General features: G+C 43.2%; 2 protein-coding genes and 1 pseudogene across 2 annotated transcripts; all 3 read right to left on the bottom strand.

The window, feature by feature from the left end:
• Positions 1-15,073: 15,073 nt before the first annotated feature.
• Positions 15,074-15,812, bottom strand: LOC138943899 (uncharacterized). Its single transcript, XM_070314808.1, has 2 exons — positions 15,750-15,812; positions 15,074-15,583 (listed from the first exon to the last, which is right to left on the bottom strand). The coding sequence occupies exons 1-2, from the start codon at positions 15,810-15,812 to the stop codon at positions 15,074-15,076; spliced, it is 573 nt and encodes a 190-aa protein (XP_070170909.1).
• Positions 15,813-16,655: 843 nt separating this feature from the next.
• LOC138943900 (uncharacterized) lies at positions 16,656-17,279 on the bottom strand. The gene has a single exon (XM_070314809.1). It carries the CDS (start codon positions 17,277-17,279, stop codon positions 16,656-16,658), a length of 624 nt encoding a protein of 207 aa, XP_070170910.1.
• Positions 17,280-18,680: 1,401 nt separating this feature from the next.
• Positions 18,681-19,513, bottom strand: LOC138943901 (uncharacterized; annotated as a pseudogene).
• Positions 19,514-19,822: the final 309 nt, after the last annotated feature.

The following is a 19,822-nucleotide window of genomic DNA, read 5'->3' on the forward strand; positions in this document are numbered from 1 at the left end:
TTCACTTTCTGCCTTGCGTTATAGCCAACTTCTGACTCGTGCAGATTGACTTGATTGATATATCATGTTATCATTTGATCATAATACTTAATCCGAAGTTGGCCATATCGCAGGGCCGAAAATGAAAAGATAGATGTCATCCACGATATTTTAAGTTGATAAAACTCGTATAACATGTAAAATATTTACATTATATCATACATCAATGTATTCGTGTCAAATAGCGCTACAATCTTCTTCGTGTCAAAAATTCACATTATTATAAAAAAAATTATGCATACCTCTCCGTTCGTTAACACAGATAGTTTTTGGAAGCAACCACTTTGCTCACAATAAAATTTACTTTGAACCATTTAATTTGATATATTTATTATGGTCTATCTTTTTCTGTTTAAAAGATAAAAAGGGGTGGCCACTTTTGGTGGAACACCCTGTGTATATTCCCAATAATCTGATAATTTTATAAATTATATATAAACTTTTTAATAATTGATACACTTAAATATCTTCGCGTGAAAATAGTTATACAAAAAATATAGCTAAAAAATTGTTTAATTTTGAGGGAACATTAGTATCTAGGCCGGTTCTAAGCCATGGTCCTCTGAGGGGGGGTGAGGGGTGAGGGGAAATCGGCGCGGGGGGGTGTGACGTCACGGGGGAATGACGTCGGGGGGGACGTCACGGGGGGTGGGGGTGACGTCACGGGAGGGGAGGGGGGTGACGTCACGGGGTGGGAATGACGTCGGGGCGGGGGAGTCATGGGGGGTGACGTCACGGGGGTGAGTATGACGTCACGGGGGTATGACATCACGGGGGTGGGAATGACGTCATGGGGTGGGAATGACGTCACGCGGGGGTGACCGCGGCGGAACGGTAGGCGCGGGGTCCGCGGTGAGGGGGAGGGGACCGCGGCGGAACGGTAGGCAAGGGGTCCGCGGAGAGGGGAAGGGGGACCGCGGCGGAACGGTAGGTGCGGGGTCCGCGGAGAGGGGGAGGGGACCGCGGCGGAACGGTTGGCGCGGGGTCCGCGGAGAGGGGGAAGGAGGACCGCGGCGGAACGGTAGGCGCGGGGGCCGCGGAGAGGGGAAGGGGGACCGCGGCGGAATGGTAGGTGCGGGTCGCGGGGAAGAGGGAACGCGAAGGTACGATGCCGCGAGTAGGTGTGGCATTGGTGTTGGAAAAGGATGACGTTCGCGGGAGAAAGAGATAAAGAGAGATAGCGCGAGGCATGCATGTACCGATGAGATAGCGCGAGGCGGCGCGAGGCGATCACAGGCACGAGGGAGAAGGATAGCGTCCGCATTGGTGTTGGAAAAGGATGACGTTCGCGGGAGAAAGAGATAAAGAGAGATAGCGCGAGGCATGCATGTAGGAAAAGGAAAGAAGAAGGTGTAGAAATAATTGATACTTTAATTACAATTATAATAATAATAAGTTTATTTCATAATTGTGTATATTACAATGTGTGTGTGTGTGTGTGTGTGTTAAAATAAAAATAAAAATAATAATAATAAAAATAATAATAATAAAAATATATATATATATATAGGCGGCGCTCCTTCTGAAACAGAAAAATATTAAATATTAAAAATTAAATTTATATTAATATAATATTTTTTTAAATAGATACTTACATTATCCTCCTGGAGCCGCAAGCTCTTCCTCCCAATCCTCCTCCCAATCCTCCTCCACCTCTTCCTCTAAATTTTCTTCCTCATCTGACACCTTTTCCTCTTCCTCTTCCTCCGGCTCCCAATTCTCCTCTTCTTCATACGGCTCCAAACCGAAAAGAGGCCGTAAATAAAAAATGTCTTCGCACTGCGTTGGGTGCACGCATGCACACTCGCGGGCTTCGCGAGTGTCACCCCACAAGCTTGCGTGCGCCCAGCGCAAATTTCCTCTCATCCACCGCATGTATCGGCGGTGGATGACATCAATTTGCACGAACTGAAATATATTATTAATTAATACATATCACACATAATGTCGCACACACATGCCAAAACACTGAACATTACTTACCAGATTAAGACGAAACATTTTTATTCGTCGTTCTTTAAGTCACTCACTTCTGACTGTCAAACACTTTGTGACGAACATAACGGGATAGACATTGTCTCAAACATTTTATAGTAGGAGATGTATCACTTACGAAGAACGCTTACTCTCAGCTCTTGATAAGAAAACAAAAGTTAGCATGTTTTCACGAGCAAATATCTAAAGCCTTTTAAATATGAATAATATATTATAATATGTAAACCACTATCGAACGACTATCGAACGGCCATTGAACGGCTATCGAACGGCCATTGAACGGCTATCGAACGGCTTTGAACGGCTTTGAACGACTATCGAACGGTTTTGAACGACTATTGAACAGCTATCGAACAGCTATCGAACGGCAATCGAATGACTATAAACGACTATTGAACGGCTAACGAACGACAAAACAATTATTTGTACACCATTCAAATATTTAAAGTCTATGTGCATGTACTGAAATGTAACATCCGTAGCCTGATAAGGTGGCTGACGCCGCTATCTAACGTCACGTACTGAAATTTAATACTCGCATACTGGGATATGAAAGAGGAAAAGGGAAGAATAAGAGAGAATAAAATATATTTTAACAGTAGTTTATTCTAAATAATGTTTGGGTGAATCTTTATGATGATTCGTCCACCAATTGAATATTTTAAATACATTTTGTAAAGCGCAATTTTTCAAATGTTTTTCACAGCGCATAGTATTAGTAACATCTAGCTTATTTAACGAAGTGATATCTTCATAATCCGCATCCAAGGTCTCAATAATAACGTCGTTTCTCGCATCATCGTCAAGTATATCGACCAACCATTCTCGTTTTTCGCATCCTTTAACGTACACGATAGGAGATGCTCCATCTTCCTCTTCCGTCGCACCCATCACAGCTCTCGTAATCAAACGCCTAGCGAAGCTGTATGGAATGTTTCCATCCTCCCATTGAAGTCCATGGTGATGTCCGCTTAGCCATGAAGCTTGACATCTCTCAGATTTTGTAAGCGCACGCCATGGTACGGGACTTGCAAAAAAGTAATGAGAGAGAACAGATCCATTTCTCAATATCGCTACTTCCTTCACGACAAAGTTTCTCCCGATAATGAATCTCTGCAGATCCACAAACGTTGGCGCGATCATGCTGATAATATTACCGTACGATTGCAAGAACGATGTACGACTGTTGCCGATCGCCAAAATCTCAATCTTTATATATTTTGACATTGGAGGGGATATTTGCTGATTTAGGTAATTTTACGAACTACGTTGGTCAATGGGCAATATTCGACAACGCGATTGTGCAAGATGAGACAATAGGCGGTAGTATTTGTCGGTATATCCTCCTTGCACTCAAACTCTAATCTCACGTCCACGGTGGAATTTTTGACAGACTCGTTTTGTCGCGAGCAATCGATAACTGCGAGAGGACCGCAATGTAGAAATTTTGGAATGTTTAATAGCACATCATCATTATTACACCCGTAATAAGATTTGCGAAAACGAGAGTACATATCGAACAAGAGGGCGAATCTATTTTTATCGAAATCTAAATTCAAATCATCGTAGGGATAAAATTCCGAGTTTAGATAGAGTTTAACGTTGGTCAATTTGCAGTCGTCGAATGTAGTAATATCTTTTGACACAGCATTTTTTCTACCAGTCTGCAGCGCAAAGATCACGTATCGCGGCTTCTCCAGCTGAGAGGCGGCTTTCACGGTCCACGAATGCTTGGTCGTATTATGCAATAGAGGAAATTCGTAAAGATCCCAAGAGCGAAAACTGATATTCAAGTATCGCCCGCTTTCCAACGCGCGCAGCAAGGATAGTTTATTGACCTCGCTCAATATTACATGTGGCATACGCCATTGTATCTTGAATAATTCGATATCAGCTTCAGTCGAAGCATGTCCAAATATGCAATTGTTGTCGTTGCGCGAACGTATCAGAATTAATTCGTGACGAGCGTTGATCACAATTCGCTTATAATCTTCGCAAAAACCCAATAGTATATTTAGCGGCACGCAAAAATTGAAGTAAGATTCAACAGCATTATGTGACATATTCCACGCAGCATTCCCCAAGATTTTACCTTTCTCGGTTGTTAGAGAGATATAGTTTTTAATCGTGGAAGTTATTCCAACGTTTCTGTTGCGGTCAATCTCCACACCGTTGAGTTCATATCGAAGTTCATCAAACATAAACGCGACACAATTGTTTCCCAATACCACTCTTTCCTCTTCAGCTACTTTACGCACCATCAACTTTCCTTCGACGTATAGAAAACTTTCACATGGTGTACAAATCTTGATGCTGTATCGGTATCCGTATCTCGTCGCTATATCCAAGCGTTGTGTTGGCGTATGGATTATACGTATGAGTCTCAATCTTGATGATACGGTCGTCAAAGATCGGCTCATCTCCGATATTCAAGATGTCAATCATATTGTTATGTATTTCGTACGACGAATCCCAATGATTTTAAAAACTCGCGATTCAACGCGCTGAGCTTCTTTTTAGCGTAACCAGATATCTGATTATTGTCAAACGATACAGCAGCCACTCGCCTTCTCGCAAAAATATTGTCCCTCGCAAAGATATTGTCTCTCGCGTGCTCCGTGCTTCCGTTCAACACAAGCATTTCATTTGTCAAAGGCTTTATTTTTGCCGCCGCCGTATATGCAATCTTACGGTAATTTCCTCTCCTCGAAAATCGAGCAAATGTCCTTCTTGATCAACAATGCGTATCGTTAAATCAGTAATGCTCCGTGCGACGATCGGTAGATAAATGATCTGTGCTGGCGTTTCCGATATTTTATATCCTGGCGGCACGCTCGGTGAAAATTCATGTATCGTGTATACGCGCTTGTCATTGCTGTACGCGCCAGTGGTTACGCTGCATTCTATACGAATAATATTTACGCTAATAATATTTATCGGTACATCCGATTCGTGCCATTTCCGAGGCTGTAATATACGATTCGACGAGAATCCCAACAACGATCCAACGTTGCCCGGTTTACTAAAATTTATTCTATAGACACATTTGATTTCACTTTTTAGCGTATTATGATTAGCGCGAAGCGTTATTGGATATTCATCGTGTTCTTCGTCATCAACAATATCGTTGGAATCAACTACGCGTCGATGTCGTAAAATTGCATGTCGGAGATATTCGTTTATAGCGTGTAATTTGTACGATCCCTCGGGAATCGTAATTTCCTTATCGTCGTTATCAAAATAAAATTTATTATTCCAAGAATTCACGTTCGATATCGTATGATACGTTTCAAAGTCCGTTAAACCAAGCTCGTAATCGCCATCGTCTAAATCTATAGCCGGAAAGTAACTTACAGCAAGCGCGCTACTCTTGCCGGTCAACGTAAGTGTAAGTGACATGCTGGAAAACTGTCAAACGAATACTGAGTCGCAATGGTGAATTGTCAGGCTTTAAATTTATATCGATCATCGACCGTTTGAAGAAATCCAAGACACAATTGTCCACAAATACTTTGATTATAATTTTGATAGGCCGTGTGATTGTATTCTATATTTGCAACATTCTGTCCAAAATATCGCACTAATTCCTTGGGCGGTCGCAGATTTCCAAAACTATCGAAATATACTACACGATCTCCCCTCTTTGCATACGCAACACAATGAGTACCGGAACCATCGACCTCATCCAAATTGACGATACCGCTCTCATTTCGTCGTACACCGTTTATCGGTAAATTATTGCGCATGAAAACACCTCTAAAAAATTGTATACGCATACGTCTTGCAAGCTGTTCCAATTGTACATTGGTTCTTACACCGGCAGGCATTTTTATTTTGACATTTTTTTTTTCTTGGCTGCTGTTGAGAACCCTTGTCCACGCTTATATGGAGCGAGATAAAGTCCGTGACCTTCCATGGTGCGATTATGACGCCGCATTTCTTCGAGCTGACGTTGCGTCGCCTTGCTATCGTTCACCGCCTTCGCGATTCCCGCTGCTCCGCCAGCCAACGAACCGAGAACTCCCAATAATGGTAAAATTGGTAAGATACCACCGCGCTTCGCTATAAGAAGTATTCGTTTTTTCGCAGTCTTTTTCTTCATCGATGATTTTTTTGTTTTCAGCCCCATACCGAATTTTGTCTTTGCCTTCATAGCCGCCCAAACAGCTGTAGCGGCTGCTCTTTCGCCAAGAGTCGAATCTCTCGCGGTAATACGCGTTCGCGCTTTCGTGGCGAGTATATTATCCGCAACGTGTCGTTGACCAAGATCGTTGCTTCGGGAATAAGCTATGTCGTGCTCGCGACACGCGGCATCCAATGGATTGATATCGCCTCTAGCCAATCGTGTTTCTAAATGAGTTCCTGGTCCGCAAAACTGATAGCCTGGAATATGTGATTCGATAGGAAGTGCGTTTATCGCACGATTTAACAAACCGCTACCTCTTATAATTTTTGCTGACATTTGTCACAATTTTTTATTAACGGTGTTGGACCGTCGAAATGTGTTTGTTGCCACGACAAATTATAATGTCGCGTGCATCGACGATACTGTTGAACCTCTGAGTCAGCTTTTATATGTTCGGGAAGCTTGTCCCATAATTGTTCCACGTAGCTACCAAAGTCTCGCAGTAAAACAATCTTGGAGATAATCTGTAACTGCTCGGTGGTAAGCTCGAGAATATCGCTGTCAACCGATAGAAGAAGAAACATTTTTGAGACTGAGCGGTTTCGATTCGGTGCGCCTCTATAAATAGGGCCCCGATGACTCATTTTCCAAAATCTGATTTGAGATTTGCGAGAGCAGACATGCGGTTCGCGCGACAAGCGACGATAATCAAAGTGATAAATTTTGACGATAAAACACGAGTAATGTCCGAGAAAGAAATACGCAAGCATGGAAACATGCTGCCGACTACTATACGCGGTATCATTTGCGGTCCTTCGAATTGCGGTAAGACTAACGTGTTGATAAGTTTGATAGAAAGTCCACACGGTGTACATTTCGAGAATGTGTACGTATATTCGAAATCGCTTCAACAACCGAAATATCGATACTTGGAAAATTTGCTATTATCGATCGATGAAATTGGCTATTTTACATTCTCTAATAATAGTGACGTTATTCCACCGAGCGAGGCGCTTCCGAATTCCATTTTTATCTTTGACGACGTGGCGTGCGATAAGCAAGATACGATAAGAGAGTACTTTGCAATGGGTCGACACTCAAGCGTCGACTATTTCTATCTTTGTCAAACGTATGCCAAGATACCCAAGCATCTTATACGGGACAATGCAAATTTACTGATTTTATTTAAACAAGATGGTACAAACTTGAAACATGTATACAACGATCATGTAAATACTGACATGTCTTACAGCGATTTTCGCGCATTCTGTCAGAAATGTTGGCAACACAAGTATGGATTTGTAGTGATTGATAAAGACAGTTTACAGACTAATGGAAGATATCGAAAAGGATTTAACGATTTTGCAATACCCTAAAGTGGTTAGTCGCTATCGATACATCGATCGAACAACGTCTAAAAAATTTTCGTCCGAGCGCAACATGACGACGACGATTGACAGTGACGATCGTGAGAAGATTGCGAGAGAGATTATAAAAACGAGCGAATCAATCCGCAAAAAATATCGTTCTTTAAAAACCGGTCAAATGGAGGAAGACGTCGCATTGGAGAGGCACTTTAAACCAATTATCAAACCTCTAAAACAACTTGTCGAAAATACAATCAATGTGGAATCTAATGAAGCGAAAATTGAACCATCGAGTATGCTCGAAGACAAGCATCTGAAAAAAGAGTCTGGAACAAAGCGAACAAGGTCACATATGTCATTGAACGGTTCGCTAATAACTTCTACTCCAAATCAATCGAAACGTAAGCGAATGAAACAATTATCGAATGTAATTACTTCTACTCCGATAAAAGATGTACAATCGAGTCAAATATTGCACGAAAGATCGTCTCCGTATGTGGAAGAAGTTTTCGAAACCACGCCTGAAACGCTTGTGACATCGGTTCAACATCTGCTACAAACGTCCGAGGGTCAAAATACATTGCGCACACATCTGGGTCCATTAGGGCAAAATATATGTTGGAGCTATTTTGAGTCAAGATAAAAATAACAGTATGGATTATGTTTACGGTGTTAAATTTTGCAACGAAGGAATGATGCTTGGTGATCAAATTTTTGATGTGGATAAAGATGACAATATAATTATCGGTGGAATAAGATACATGGGAACACCAGGTCTCTATGAGTTGATTTTCAAGAGAATACCCGACGGTGACGTATACAATGATGATGATAAAATTAAATACAAAAATATATTACTGGCGACAAATGCACATAGACGTGGCAATGATATGCGTAATCCAGTATTAAGTAACAAGGGATACAAGTATAAAAATATTATAGCACCATTAATCTCTATTAAAAATATAATAGCGCCTGGAAAAAAAGCTGGAAGAGGTATAAACATACCGCGCGCTATGACGTTAAACGATAATAAGATCGATTACGTGCATTGGAATGATCCCAACGAGTTGGTAGATCGCTTGCGATTGCTGGAAGCTTCGCGTCAAGCCGGCAACAATGCCCACGACAATGAAATATTATCAATTATCGAGGAACTTTGCGAAGCTGGCCTTATTATAAATTAATCTATGCGTCGGCGAAACGAGTCATTCTGTCATTATTGTTTGTATCGAAATGTCGATTAATAAATTTGGATTGTCGTTGGGAACACCCAACAACTCATACTATCAATGGAATGGATTACTAAGAAATTACGTGCGCGATAACGCTCTGTGTCAGACAGCCTCCGGCTTTGACGCAAGGTCGCGCAAGATACGACGCGTAGCGCAACCGGAAGATGATACTGATGCAGCAAACAAACAGTACGCGGAAATACGTGTCAAGCTTTTGGAAGACAGACAGGAAGAACTTGAGAAAAAAATAATCACGCTCGAGACGAATGTGCAAACGCTGCAAATAATGATGGATGAGATGCAGAAAATGCTTCGGTATGCAACTCACGAGCAGACTACATCTAATTCAGCGCATGAGAAGAAAGATATATAAAGAATATATGTGGAGGAATTATCTCATTATTGCAAATTATGTCTCGATCAAATATGTCGCAAAAGATCTCTGAAAAACAGCTGCTCGTGGAAGAATTGCATGCTCCAGCGAGAAAAAATTTCACACGTAGACGTGTCATAGTACGCGGATACGACGATCTGTGGCAGGCGGACGTGGTCGAGATGCGTCCATATGCACGATTCAACAAAGGTTACAACTACATACTCACAGTTATCGATGTGTTGAGCAAGTATGCGTGGGCTGTACCGCTCAAGAGCAAGAGTGGAAACGAGACGGCTGATGCTATCGCAAAGATAATTCGAGACGATGGAAGAAGTCCGAAAAATTTTCAAACCGACAGAGGAAAAGAATTTTACAACACAAATGTACAGAAACTCGTGAAGAACACAGCATTAATCATTATTCGACGTACTCTATTATGAAAGCCTCGGTCGTGGAACGATTTAACCGAACGTTAAAGAGCAATATGTGGAAAATGTTTACGTTTAATGGAAATTACAAGTGGATCGACGCGTTGTCCCGGCTCGTTAGAGAGTACAATGCGCGAAAACATCGCACTATCGGCATGAGACCTATCGATGTTACCCCCGCGATCGCCGATAAACTTTTAAATACGGTATACAGCAACGTAAAGATTGCGGCACCGGCAAGATTCAAAGTAAGCGATCCGGTACGCGTGAGTAAATTTAAGACCATCTTTGACAAAGGTTACACACCAAATTGGTCGACCGAAGTGTTTAAGATCGTTAAAGTGCAGAAAACTAATCCCGTGACCTATGCACTCAAAGATTCGCGCGGAAATTCCGTCGCCGGCGGATTTTACGAATACGAGTTACAACGCGTTGCCAATCCCGACATACATCTCGTGGAAAAGGTAATACGCAAAAAGGGCGATGAGGTTTATGTGAAATGGCTGGGATTTGATGCAACACACAATTCTTGGATACATAAAAATAATATATTATAAATACGTTAACAATAATAATACATAATATTAAAGATATTTTTCAAATATATAAACAAAATTGTACACTTTATAAAATATACATATAATTTACAATAAATATACATATAATTTTAATTTACAATAAATATACAATTTTTATTTACAATAAATATACATGATTTTTATTTACAACGGTATTTTGTAATGTCCCCACGGTAGCGCGTCGGTGGTTTCGGGTACGATATACCGCTTGTCATCGTACGGACTTAGAGCAATTTTTGTCTCGCGAATAGTGTATACTTCGTGTAATTTAGATCTTATACAAGACTGCTGACGCGTCATTTCAATCTCTTCGTTCAAACACCGCGTGTAATCGTTGAACGTTATCGTTCTCGCGACGACGTTACTCTTGACACCTTTTATCTTTTTTGTGTCTTTTTTACCATCTACTCGCAACGCGTACATTTTTGCCCTAAGCCCGACGAATTCGGTCATGATGGCACCATTATTTTCATCCTTCATTAAACCCGGTATCTTTTTATTCGCGAGCGGTATACCGTACACATTGTCCACCGCATAATCGCTGGTATCGAATCTGTCAACGTTGCACTTTATATTCTCATATACATCTTCACACTCGATGTGATATATGAGACTGTCGGTGTCAGTGTACATGACTTTACATTTCTCTCGATACATAGGTATCATATAATCGTGGTGAAACTCGTACAAACATATCTTGGATATGTCGAGTATACACATACCCACGTAGATTGGTTTATTAAATTTCACCTCGAGATTGCGCAATTCAACGGCGATCAGATTCTCCGAAAACACGCTTCTACTATGAAAATTTGGTTTTGCGATCATTGCCTCTGCGCCACATCTTCCATCCCAATGTGTCACGAGCTTAATATTAACGTGATTGCGCACATTTTCCATCGTTTTGCCAAATACCGCATTATTCATTAATTTATATAAATTTTTTTCAAAATCATTTTTCGCGAGTGTTCGGAATTGTGTATTAAGTTCGATATAACTGCGAAGCCATGGAGATTGCGAAAACTGTAATATTCGATGTATTTTTGTAACGCGAAGTCCGTGTCGCGTGCATTGCTGCAGGTTGCGGTAATGTATTACGTAACGTTTCTTATCGTATAAGGTTGCGAGCAGCTTATCCTGCCGCTTACCAGGTGGTTTGTCGCGTGTCGGGCAAAACGGTAGATCAGTGTGCGCATCGTGAACACGTTGTGGATACTCGAGATCGACTTCAAGGATGTAGCCTATAGGCGAATCGAGCGCGATCGATGATGTATCAAAATCGGATACGTCGTCGACCCATCGAAAATCTGCATAGGGCAAGGGTTGGTACATTGCCCATCCGTACAAATTATTTACATCAAAGTACGTAAGATACGTTGAAGGTTTCGATGGGTCGTACGACTGCATATACTTGTTATTAGCATGTGCGTATCTGTTGGAACATTGACTCAAACCACCGCGTATTCCGCGTTCGATAAATAAAACCATGTCGATATCCGTAAGCAATTCGAATGTAATATTTGTATGCTTCAACATGGCCTCCCACGTATATCCGGGAAGAGTGTAGTAATACGCGGGGTCGAGCCCATAACTTTTAATACAACTCTCGCGGAAATTTTCAAAAATGTCTGCTAATAACAAGACATCAATTTTGAGATACAAGTCGCTATATTCGCCCAGCGTTCGAATGGAGAACCGCTCCCACACGTTCTCGGCGTGCGCGTAATCGCTCTCGGATATCGTGTCACCGGTCAAGGAACTGTAAAATGATTCGCGCGGCGGTAAACACGTATCTTGCAACCTGTCGACGCAGTCAATATATTCGTACGGAAAGACGCCCTTCCGTGTTAATAAATTGAAATTGTCATTCGATAAATTTTGAAATTCAGATTTTAAAATTTTGAGTTTGTCTTTATTCAAGAATGATGCCAATTTATCGAGACTAGCTGTGAGAAATTTATACGAATCGATAAAACGCAATTTAATATGATGTTTTGATTTCTCTTCAGTAAGATTAACATTTTTCGTAAATGATATATATTTTTCCTTTGTTATTAGAAGTAACTCGATTCCCCCTTCGAACGCTGTAGCTATTTCCTTGATAATGAAGTGCGCGTCGTAACCGGATAAATTATGAAAAACTATTGGAATGCAAAAAGAATCTTTATAATTTAGATTACAATTTGAATGCGCGGGACCTCTGTATCGCCCGGTCAGATGGCAATGATCGCGTACGCATGTATCGTCTTGTACAAATGGTTTCTCGCAAATGTGGCATTGTGTCGCGCTATGAAAATTTTCCCATTCATCAGATGTTAAATTTACCATGGGGACATTAGCTGATAAAATACTTTTTACACGCAGTGCTAAATTTTTAAGTTCTTCGACGAACCATGATATGCAATCGATATCGCGACGAGAATGATACGCGGATAACGAATCATCGTACAAACAATGTACATAATATGCTAAGCTAAATACTTTGTGATGTTGGTAGTTTCTCTCTTCCTCCGTCTTCTCTAAAACGCACTCCAGATCGGCGTACACGACGAAAGGAAGCCGCTCCTTCCGATTATAGTTGTTGAACGTGAGCCACTTGTCCTTATCACTCGGTAATCGGATAGCGCACTCGTTCATCTCGCGACAGTCCACCGTATGTGATTGTAACTTGTTATTCGAGCCAAAGTAGTGCAAACATCTGTAAAAGAAATAATTTTTAATTTTTGTTCAAAGATTTCTTTAATATATTATTAAATATATACGTACCGATCGCAGATATATTTCTTGTGTTCTTTTTTGCTCAATTGCGAGCTCATGAGGCGGGATAGATTCTTGATCCACGCGAAATATCCAACGTTGTTGTCTTCCACGTACAACAGGTTGACGTGTTTGTCTTTTTTCAGCTCACTCAGACGTATCGGGACAATGTTCTTTTCCTCGATACTATATACATTGATTGAGATATTGTTGGCATGTTCGAATTTTTTAATTTGATTCACATTCACTGGAAACTCAATGTCCTGGAGATTCAGCACTGTCGTGTAATGCGGGTACGAAGATTCCCGATAAATATGATCTTCAGCTGGGTATAGAGCTGCGACCACAGACCACGCGAAACACGCATTGTCATTAGATTTCACGTTGATTACTGCTCTCTTCATCGTTATTTCTCGCGGTAATTTTATGTGACATCCCGCGCGCAATGGATTATATTTATTTATATTTACATTTAAATCGAGTATTCGCGATAATGCCCACCCGCTATCGCGTTCTTGAAATTCTTCGAGCGATGCTAGAGTGGGCTCGACAACGCGCCGCTCGTACCATTCGCGTAAATCGGATGTGCGAAAGAGTTCATAGTTTCTCGTATTGATACTTTTATTTGCGCGTTTATCACTCGTCACAAATTCACCATTGAACACTGTATTAATTTTCACACTAAAGTGTTTTTTCAGCATGGTTTGCACGTGTTCGAGCACAATGTCTTTAGCATCCCCGAAAAATTGACGAGGCTCGATGTGATTATGATTTATAACCGCACCAGTCAATATGCGGCTCTCGAATGCCGTATCGATCTCTCGCCAAATTAATCCGTGTTGCCGCGTGCTGCATCCTGCACCCGCGTATACAAAACGTGTGCGTAACGAGTTCTTCAATCCCTCGAGTCGTGCAATTCGGGCAATCAGCGATTGTCGAATCCCAATCGATAATCGTGGACGTTTGATTCGACTTTGTCCTTCTAATGATTCGATATATTCGTCGCATCGTTGCTCCCACGCAACGTACTCCTCTATCGAATTCACCCTTGCAGATTGCTCGCGTAGATTTCGTTCGGCATTGTTTTCTGCCATATTTCCAAATTTATACAAAAAATTTTTTGCTAACAAGATGTGCTTATTAACAGCTCTTGTCTCGGAACTCTTGGCGAAAATACTGACAGGGTGTGCCTCTTTACCATGATTTTATATTCTATCTTGATGTTTCTTTCCATCATGTGTGTCTAAATCTTTATTTCGCGATTTGTCACGTACATTTTGGCTAATGTCGATTATTGTATTTTGTCGTCTAGAGCTGATGTCAAATCCCAGATGTATCGCAAAAGTTTCAAATTACATGCAGCTGTCCAATGTTAGTGCAATTTAATCATGAGGATTATCCTTATATTATAGGATTTTGTCATGTTTTGACACGCGCGTTTGAAATCTGATATCTATAGGCGATGTCATCGCGAAGCAGCCGCACATCGGCGCTTGCAAATTTTATATTACGTTGCATTTTTGTGCATTCGGCTAAATCTCACACCTGGTGATGATGTCATCGCGAAGCAGCCGTATATCGGCGCTTGAATGGAAAAATTGAAAAAAATATCGCGTCATCAATAATCTCCCACCACATTGCAATTTTGAAACACTAGTACATATTTTAAATATGTTCAATACGTTCAGTATTGCATCAACCACATGTGTGAAAGGTTCATATAAAAATGTATCCCACTGAAGGAAGCCGCATGAATTATTACGTTCCGATTCAAGATGCTGATGAAACTTCACCGTGTAAGAAGAAATGTAACAAGTAAGTTTTAATTAACTTGAATATTTTGAAGATCCGTTGGAGATCCCAATCGTCTGGATGAACCTGAATTTGGCGGAACATCTTGGTGATATCCGTGATAAAAATGTACGGGTGTCGTCGCACCCAGAGTAAGATATCTGAGATGTCTGGTTGGAGGTTCGCACCCGTGTGCAGAATATCGTTGAGGGAAGATCCCGTGCTGGTGAGGCTGGACCCATTGAATACCACTCTTAATTTGGTGGTGATACTGTCATTCTTAAGGACTCCATGGTGAGGGAGGTAGAACACCGGCGATGGTTCTGGAGTGGAGGGGGAAACCCTGACCATGTGCTGAAGCTCTTCGTACTCCCGAATAAATTATGAGTACAGATTCTGGTAGGTCGGATCCGTTGAAAGGCGCCGTAACATGCGTTGCAGGCAACGTTGAGCAGTTGCTCGCGACTCCCCTAGATGGCTGGTCTGGAACTTGAGGGGGAGCCGTACGACATAACGCCCAGCACTATCTCGCGAATGGGTGTCCTTGAAATGAGTTTCGCACTCCTCTTCGTCAGGGTTGAGCTGAGTTGTGGAAAATGAGAGAACCTCTTCTTGGATCCAGAACTTTGTGAGCAGGTTGTGAAGCTCATGATCCACCGCGACATGATGAGAACTGTGAGCTGTGGCTGATGATGTAGAAGTCGGACCGAGGACAATCCATCCAAAAATAGTGTGTTGAGCGATGGGCTCCTCCTTCAACCCTTTAATGATATCGGGCTGGATGAACAGTCCGTAGGAGTCGGCACCGAGGATTAAGTCTATTGGTCCGGGGGTGAGGAAATCTGGATCCGCTAGCTGGAGCCCGTGAAGGCCAACTATGCTCTGCTGTCGCTATAGACGGAAGTGAGGTTGTCAAATTCTTGAGGATGTAAGCTGTAACCTTGATGGATTGCGAAGAGTAAATTGAGTGAAGTGTTAGGGGGACGACACCCCGAGTTCGCTCCGACTGAGATCCGCCAATACCTATGATGGGGACAGAGGCGTGCCGTCGAGGTACCTGGAGGGTTTTGATAAGTTGTCCAGAAGCAAAGGTGAGTTCCGATCCGGGATCGATGAGCATCCTGACCGAGTGAGGCGAGCCGCCAGGTGATCGGATGATGGCGCAACAAGTAGCGAGTAAGACTGCCGGACGAGTGAGAACTGCCGAGTGAGATGGAGCGAGGATTGCGTGCGTGAGTCATTCCGAAGCCGCTGATGTAGTGCTCTCAGTTGGTGAGGCTAGCGCCGGCATCTGTGGAGCTGCGGTCGAGGAGGTTACCCTGCCTTGTGTAGCTGACCGACGTGGGGGAGGTTGACCATCCATGTGTATCATGGTATGATGCTTGTTGCCGCAGTCTCTGCACCTCTTGGAGTTTTGACAGGCGAGTGCGTTATGCCTGCCCAAGCAATTAAAGCAGAGTCGACGGTCGATTACTATGTTGCGCCGCAGATGAGAAGACATATCTCTGAAACGAGGACAAGAGACAATGTAATGAGGGCCAGAGCACAGTGCACATCCAGAGGTCTCCGAAGTCCCGGAGGGGGGTGAGATAGCCACATGAGCGGTGGCCGTAGATGGTTTGCTGCTGTGTCGTAATGCCGGGGACGCTGGATTGTCCGCTGGAGAGACGCTCAACGTTCCGAATTCCATACTTTCCATGGCTCGAGCGCGGCCGGTGAGAAATATGCGAATGTCCTTGTATGATGGGGGGTCCATAGTGGAGCCAAGCTTGACTTCTCATGCCTCTCGGGTGCTTGGGTCGAGCCGTTGGACAGTGAGGTGAACCAAGAGATGATCCCAGTGTTGAACAGGGGCTCCGAGAGACTCCAAGGCATTGAACGCTTCCGTTGTGGTGTTGAGGAGTGTGTTGAGCTCCTTGGCGGATCGCTGTGAGATAGTCTTAGTGCGGAATAATCTATCCACCTAGGCCGAAATGAGAAGCCGCTTGTTTTCAAAGCGACTGACAAGCAAGTCCCAAGCGGAGGCGAATGAGTCCTCTGACACTGGAAGGTTGGAGATAAGTTGAGCCGCCTCGCCCATGAGGCTGGTCCGGAGATAATGCATTTTCTCCACGTTGGAGATGTCAGCATTCCTGCCAACCAGCGATGAGAATAAGTCGTGGAATTGCCTCCACGCTGAGAAGTCAACCGAGAACTGTGGCAGAGTTATCTCCGGAAGATGCCGTCGCGCTGATGTCTGCCCGCCCATTGAGAGGTTGGCTAACTGCGAGCCAGAGAGAGGATGAGTCCGTTCCTTTTCGTCAATCTGCGTGAGCAATGCGGCTTTTGCGTCAGCATAATACAAAAGATACTGATCGTATATCTTTTTTTGAAAGTAATCGTGATCCAGGAGTTCAGCCTTGGATTCCGTCATTCGCTCGTGAGTCGCTTCAAACTTTTGCCAATTGCTGTCTATGAAGTCGAGTTTCACCCTGAGCATTTGCAGTTGGAGAGTGGGGAACGTCGGTTCCTTACTCTCGAAAGCTACAGATTTGATGTAGTTGTACCGATTCAGCTGCAAAGAGAACCTTGCTTCGAGATTGGACATGATGAGGTATGCTTGTTTTGTCAGTTGATGTTTAATTGATTAACTTTACTGAAGAGAGAGTGTCCGATGAGCAATGCGTCTCCGAGGGTGAGAAGGAGAGGTCCGTATACCGCGCACGAGACTCACAAGATGGCCGGGGAGAGAGCGAGTCAAAGCACCGCGTTGGTACGGGAGCGAGAGAGAGCGCCCTACGCGTCGCGGAGATCCGTTGCCGAGCGCCCGAATCCGTCCGAGCGTCGCCGAACACGCACGAACTGGCGGGCGCGCCGGAAGTCTGAGAGCGAGGGAGAGAGCGCGCCGAGGATCGTTCTCGAGCTTTCGCCGATAGCACTTGGAAAGCACACACTTGTTCTCTTAGTCCGCACACAGAGATGTTCGATCTGATTCACTGAGGAGAGAGTGTGCGATGAGCCGTCCGTATCCCGCGCACGAGGCTCACAAGATGGCCGCTGAGAGGGTGAGCCTGAGCACGTGTCGTAGAGATCCGTTACCGAGCGTCCGAGTCCGTCCGAGAGTCGCCGAACACGCACGAGCAGCCGAGCCCGACGGAAGTCGGAGCGAGAGGGAACGCACGACACGGATCGTTCTCGAACTTTCGCCGTTAGCACGTGGAAAGCGCACACTCGAATTTCTAAGTCCGCGCACAGATATGTTCTTTCAAATTCACTGAGGAGAGAGCGTTCAATGAGCCGTCCGTATCGCGCGCACGAGGCTCACAAGATGGCCGCTGAGAGGGTGAGCCTGAGCACGTGTCGTAGAGATCCGTTACCGAGCGCCCGAGTCCGTCCGAGCTTCGCCGAACACGCACGAGCAACCGAGCCCGACGGAAGTCAGAGCGAGAGAAAAAGCACGACACGGATCGTTCTCGAACTTTCGCCGTTAGCACGTGGAAAGCACACAACCGAATTTCTAAGTCCGCACCCAGATTTATTCGTTACCGCACCCACCGCTCCGGCTCGAAGGACCAAAAAATGTTTGATAAAGTACCCGAGGAGTTTCTGGTTTCGGGGGGTGTCGGGAAGAACGTTTAGAATCCACGCGCAAGTACGTTGGTCCGAGCCGCACTTCGATGATTGATTTCCGGTTGATAATGTCCTTATGGTCACTGAGATCCTTGAGAACACCGTGAGATTGATTTCTAGATCCGATCCGAATTGCAAACCAAATTCCGAGAGCTTTGTAGACTTTTCTAAAAACAGCGTGCGCTATGAAAGACCGTTACTCACGGAATGATCGAGGATCACCGGAAGGGTCGATATCGACGCAGGAGCGCGGAAAAGGTCCTGAGAGCGTGCTTATGATTGGATGGTAGTATGGCGCGATGCTGATTAGATTGATAAGACCGACATCGGGATTGGGTTGAGGTCACGTACAAGAGAGAAAAGGAAGAGAGAAAGAACACTAAAGAGAAGGGCTAGAGTGAGTGAGATGATGTTGAGGAGATTGCGCAAAAGTCGCAATATTTTCTGAACAGTTATTGTCTTTATTCTGCAATAAACTTTTGGCATTCCAATCTAATATATTCCTAATATATTTTAATGCATTCTGCAGCTTTTCATACAATCCACATTTTTTCAATTGTGGAATATAATTCTCTTCGTTTTCTTTCTGTGATCCATCGCAGAATATCCTATTTTTGCGCATTCATTATGCTCGCTAAAAATGTGACTTATTATATTATCTAGATCTATTTTTAGAGATGTAATCTTTTGTTGCATTGTATTTTGCTCCTCCAAACGGTACTTCACAGCTTTTGACACAGCTGTTCTAATTCGAAGTACACGATTATCAATAACATTTCTTAATTTACCAAAACGTCCCTTTGTTTTCGCTATTTCTTTTATCTTTGATGCCAAATTGCGCAATAGATGATTCCGACACTCTATTTTTTCTATGAAGACATTGGGATATGGATTTGCCTGTATAATTTTTTTATATACGCTGCTATCTCCGTCCGCTATATATGTAGAATAAATTAGTCCGCGCTTTTTTATGTTTGTTTTAAATCCTTCCACAATCGCGTCTGCTTCCATGCTTGTTGAACTGCAATCTCTACCCTAATTTTTATAACATTTATGACTTGCAGGGTCTTTTTTAAGCTTCTCTGTTTTTACACAAACTGCACAATATTTATTTCTTACAGACATGTGCAGCACTTTGCCCGTTCGCGCACCGTATATTGTGCCTACACCTGATAAAGAATCATACCTTCCTGTTCTGTAAGATCTTTTCATCCAGCTTCCGTCACCTATTACTGCTATATGTGGTATTCCATTTATTATATCATTGCGTTGTAATGCTAACTCACGTTCTTCATTCGCAGCTGCATTCATGCTTTCTTGAGCAACTTTTGCGAATGCAACGTTTTTTTTGCCATACACTTAATATTCATAGCAGCGCAGCTTTCTTTTAACTGTGTATATCCTGCACCAGTTAGTATAGTGCCAGCCACATGCCACCTCCTATATTTACATCCAGACTTTCTTCAGGAGGCGGCTCACTCCAAATAGAACTTTCAAAATTGCACATTCGGCATTTGAAAA

This window comes from Polyergus mexicanus, unplaced genomic scaffold (genome assembly GCF_030449975.1).
Source record: "Polyergus mexicanus isolate NDT 795.1 unplaced genomic scaffold, iyPolMexi1.0 SCAF_53, whole genome shotgun sequence".
Lineage (NCBI taxonomy): Eukaryota > Metazoa > Arthropoda > Insecta > Hymenoptera > Formicidae > Polyergus > Polyergus mexicanus.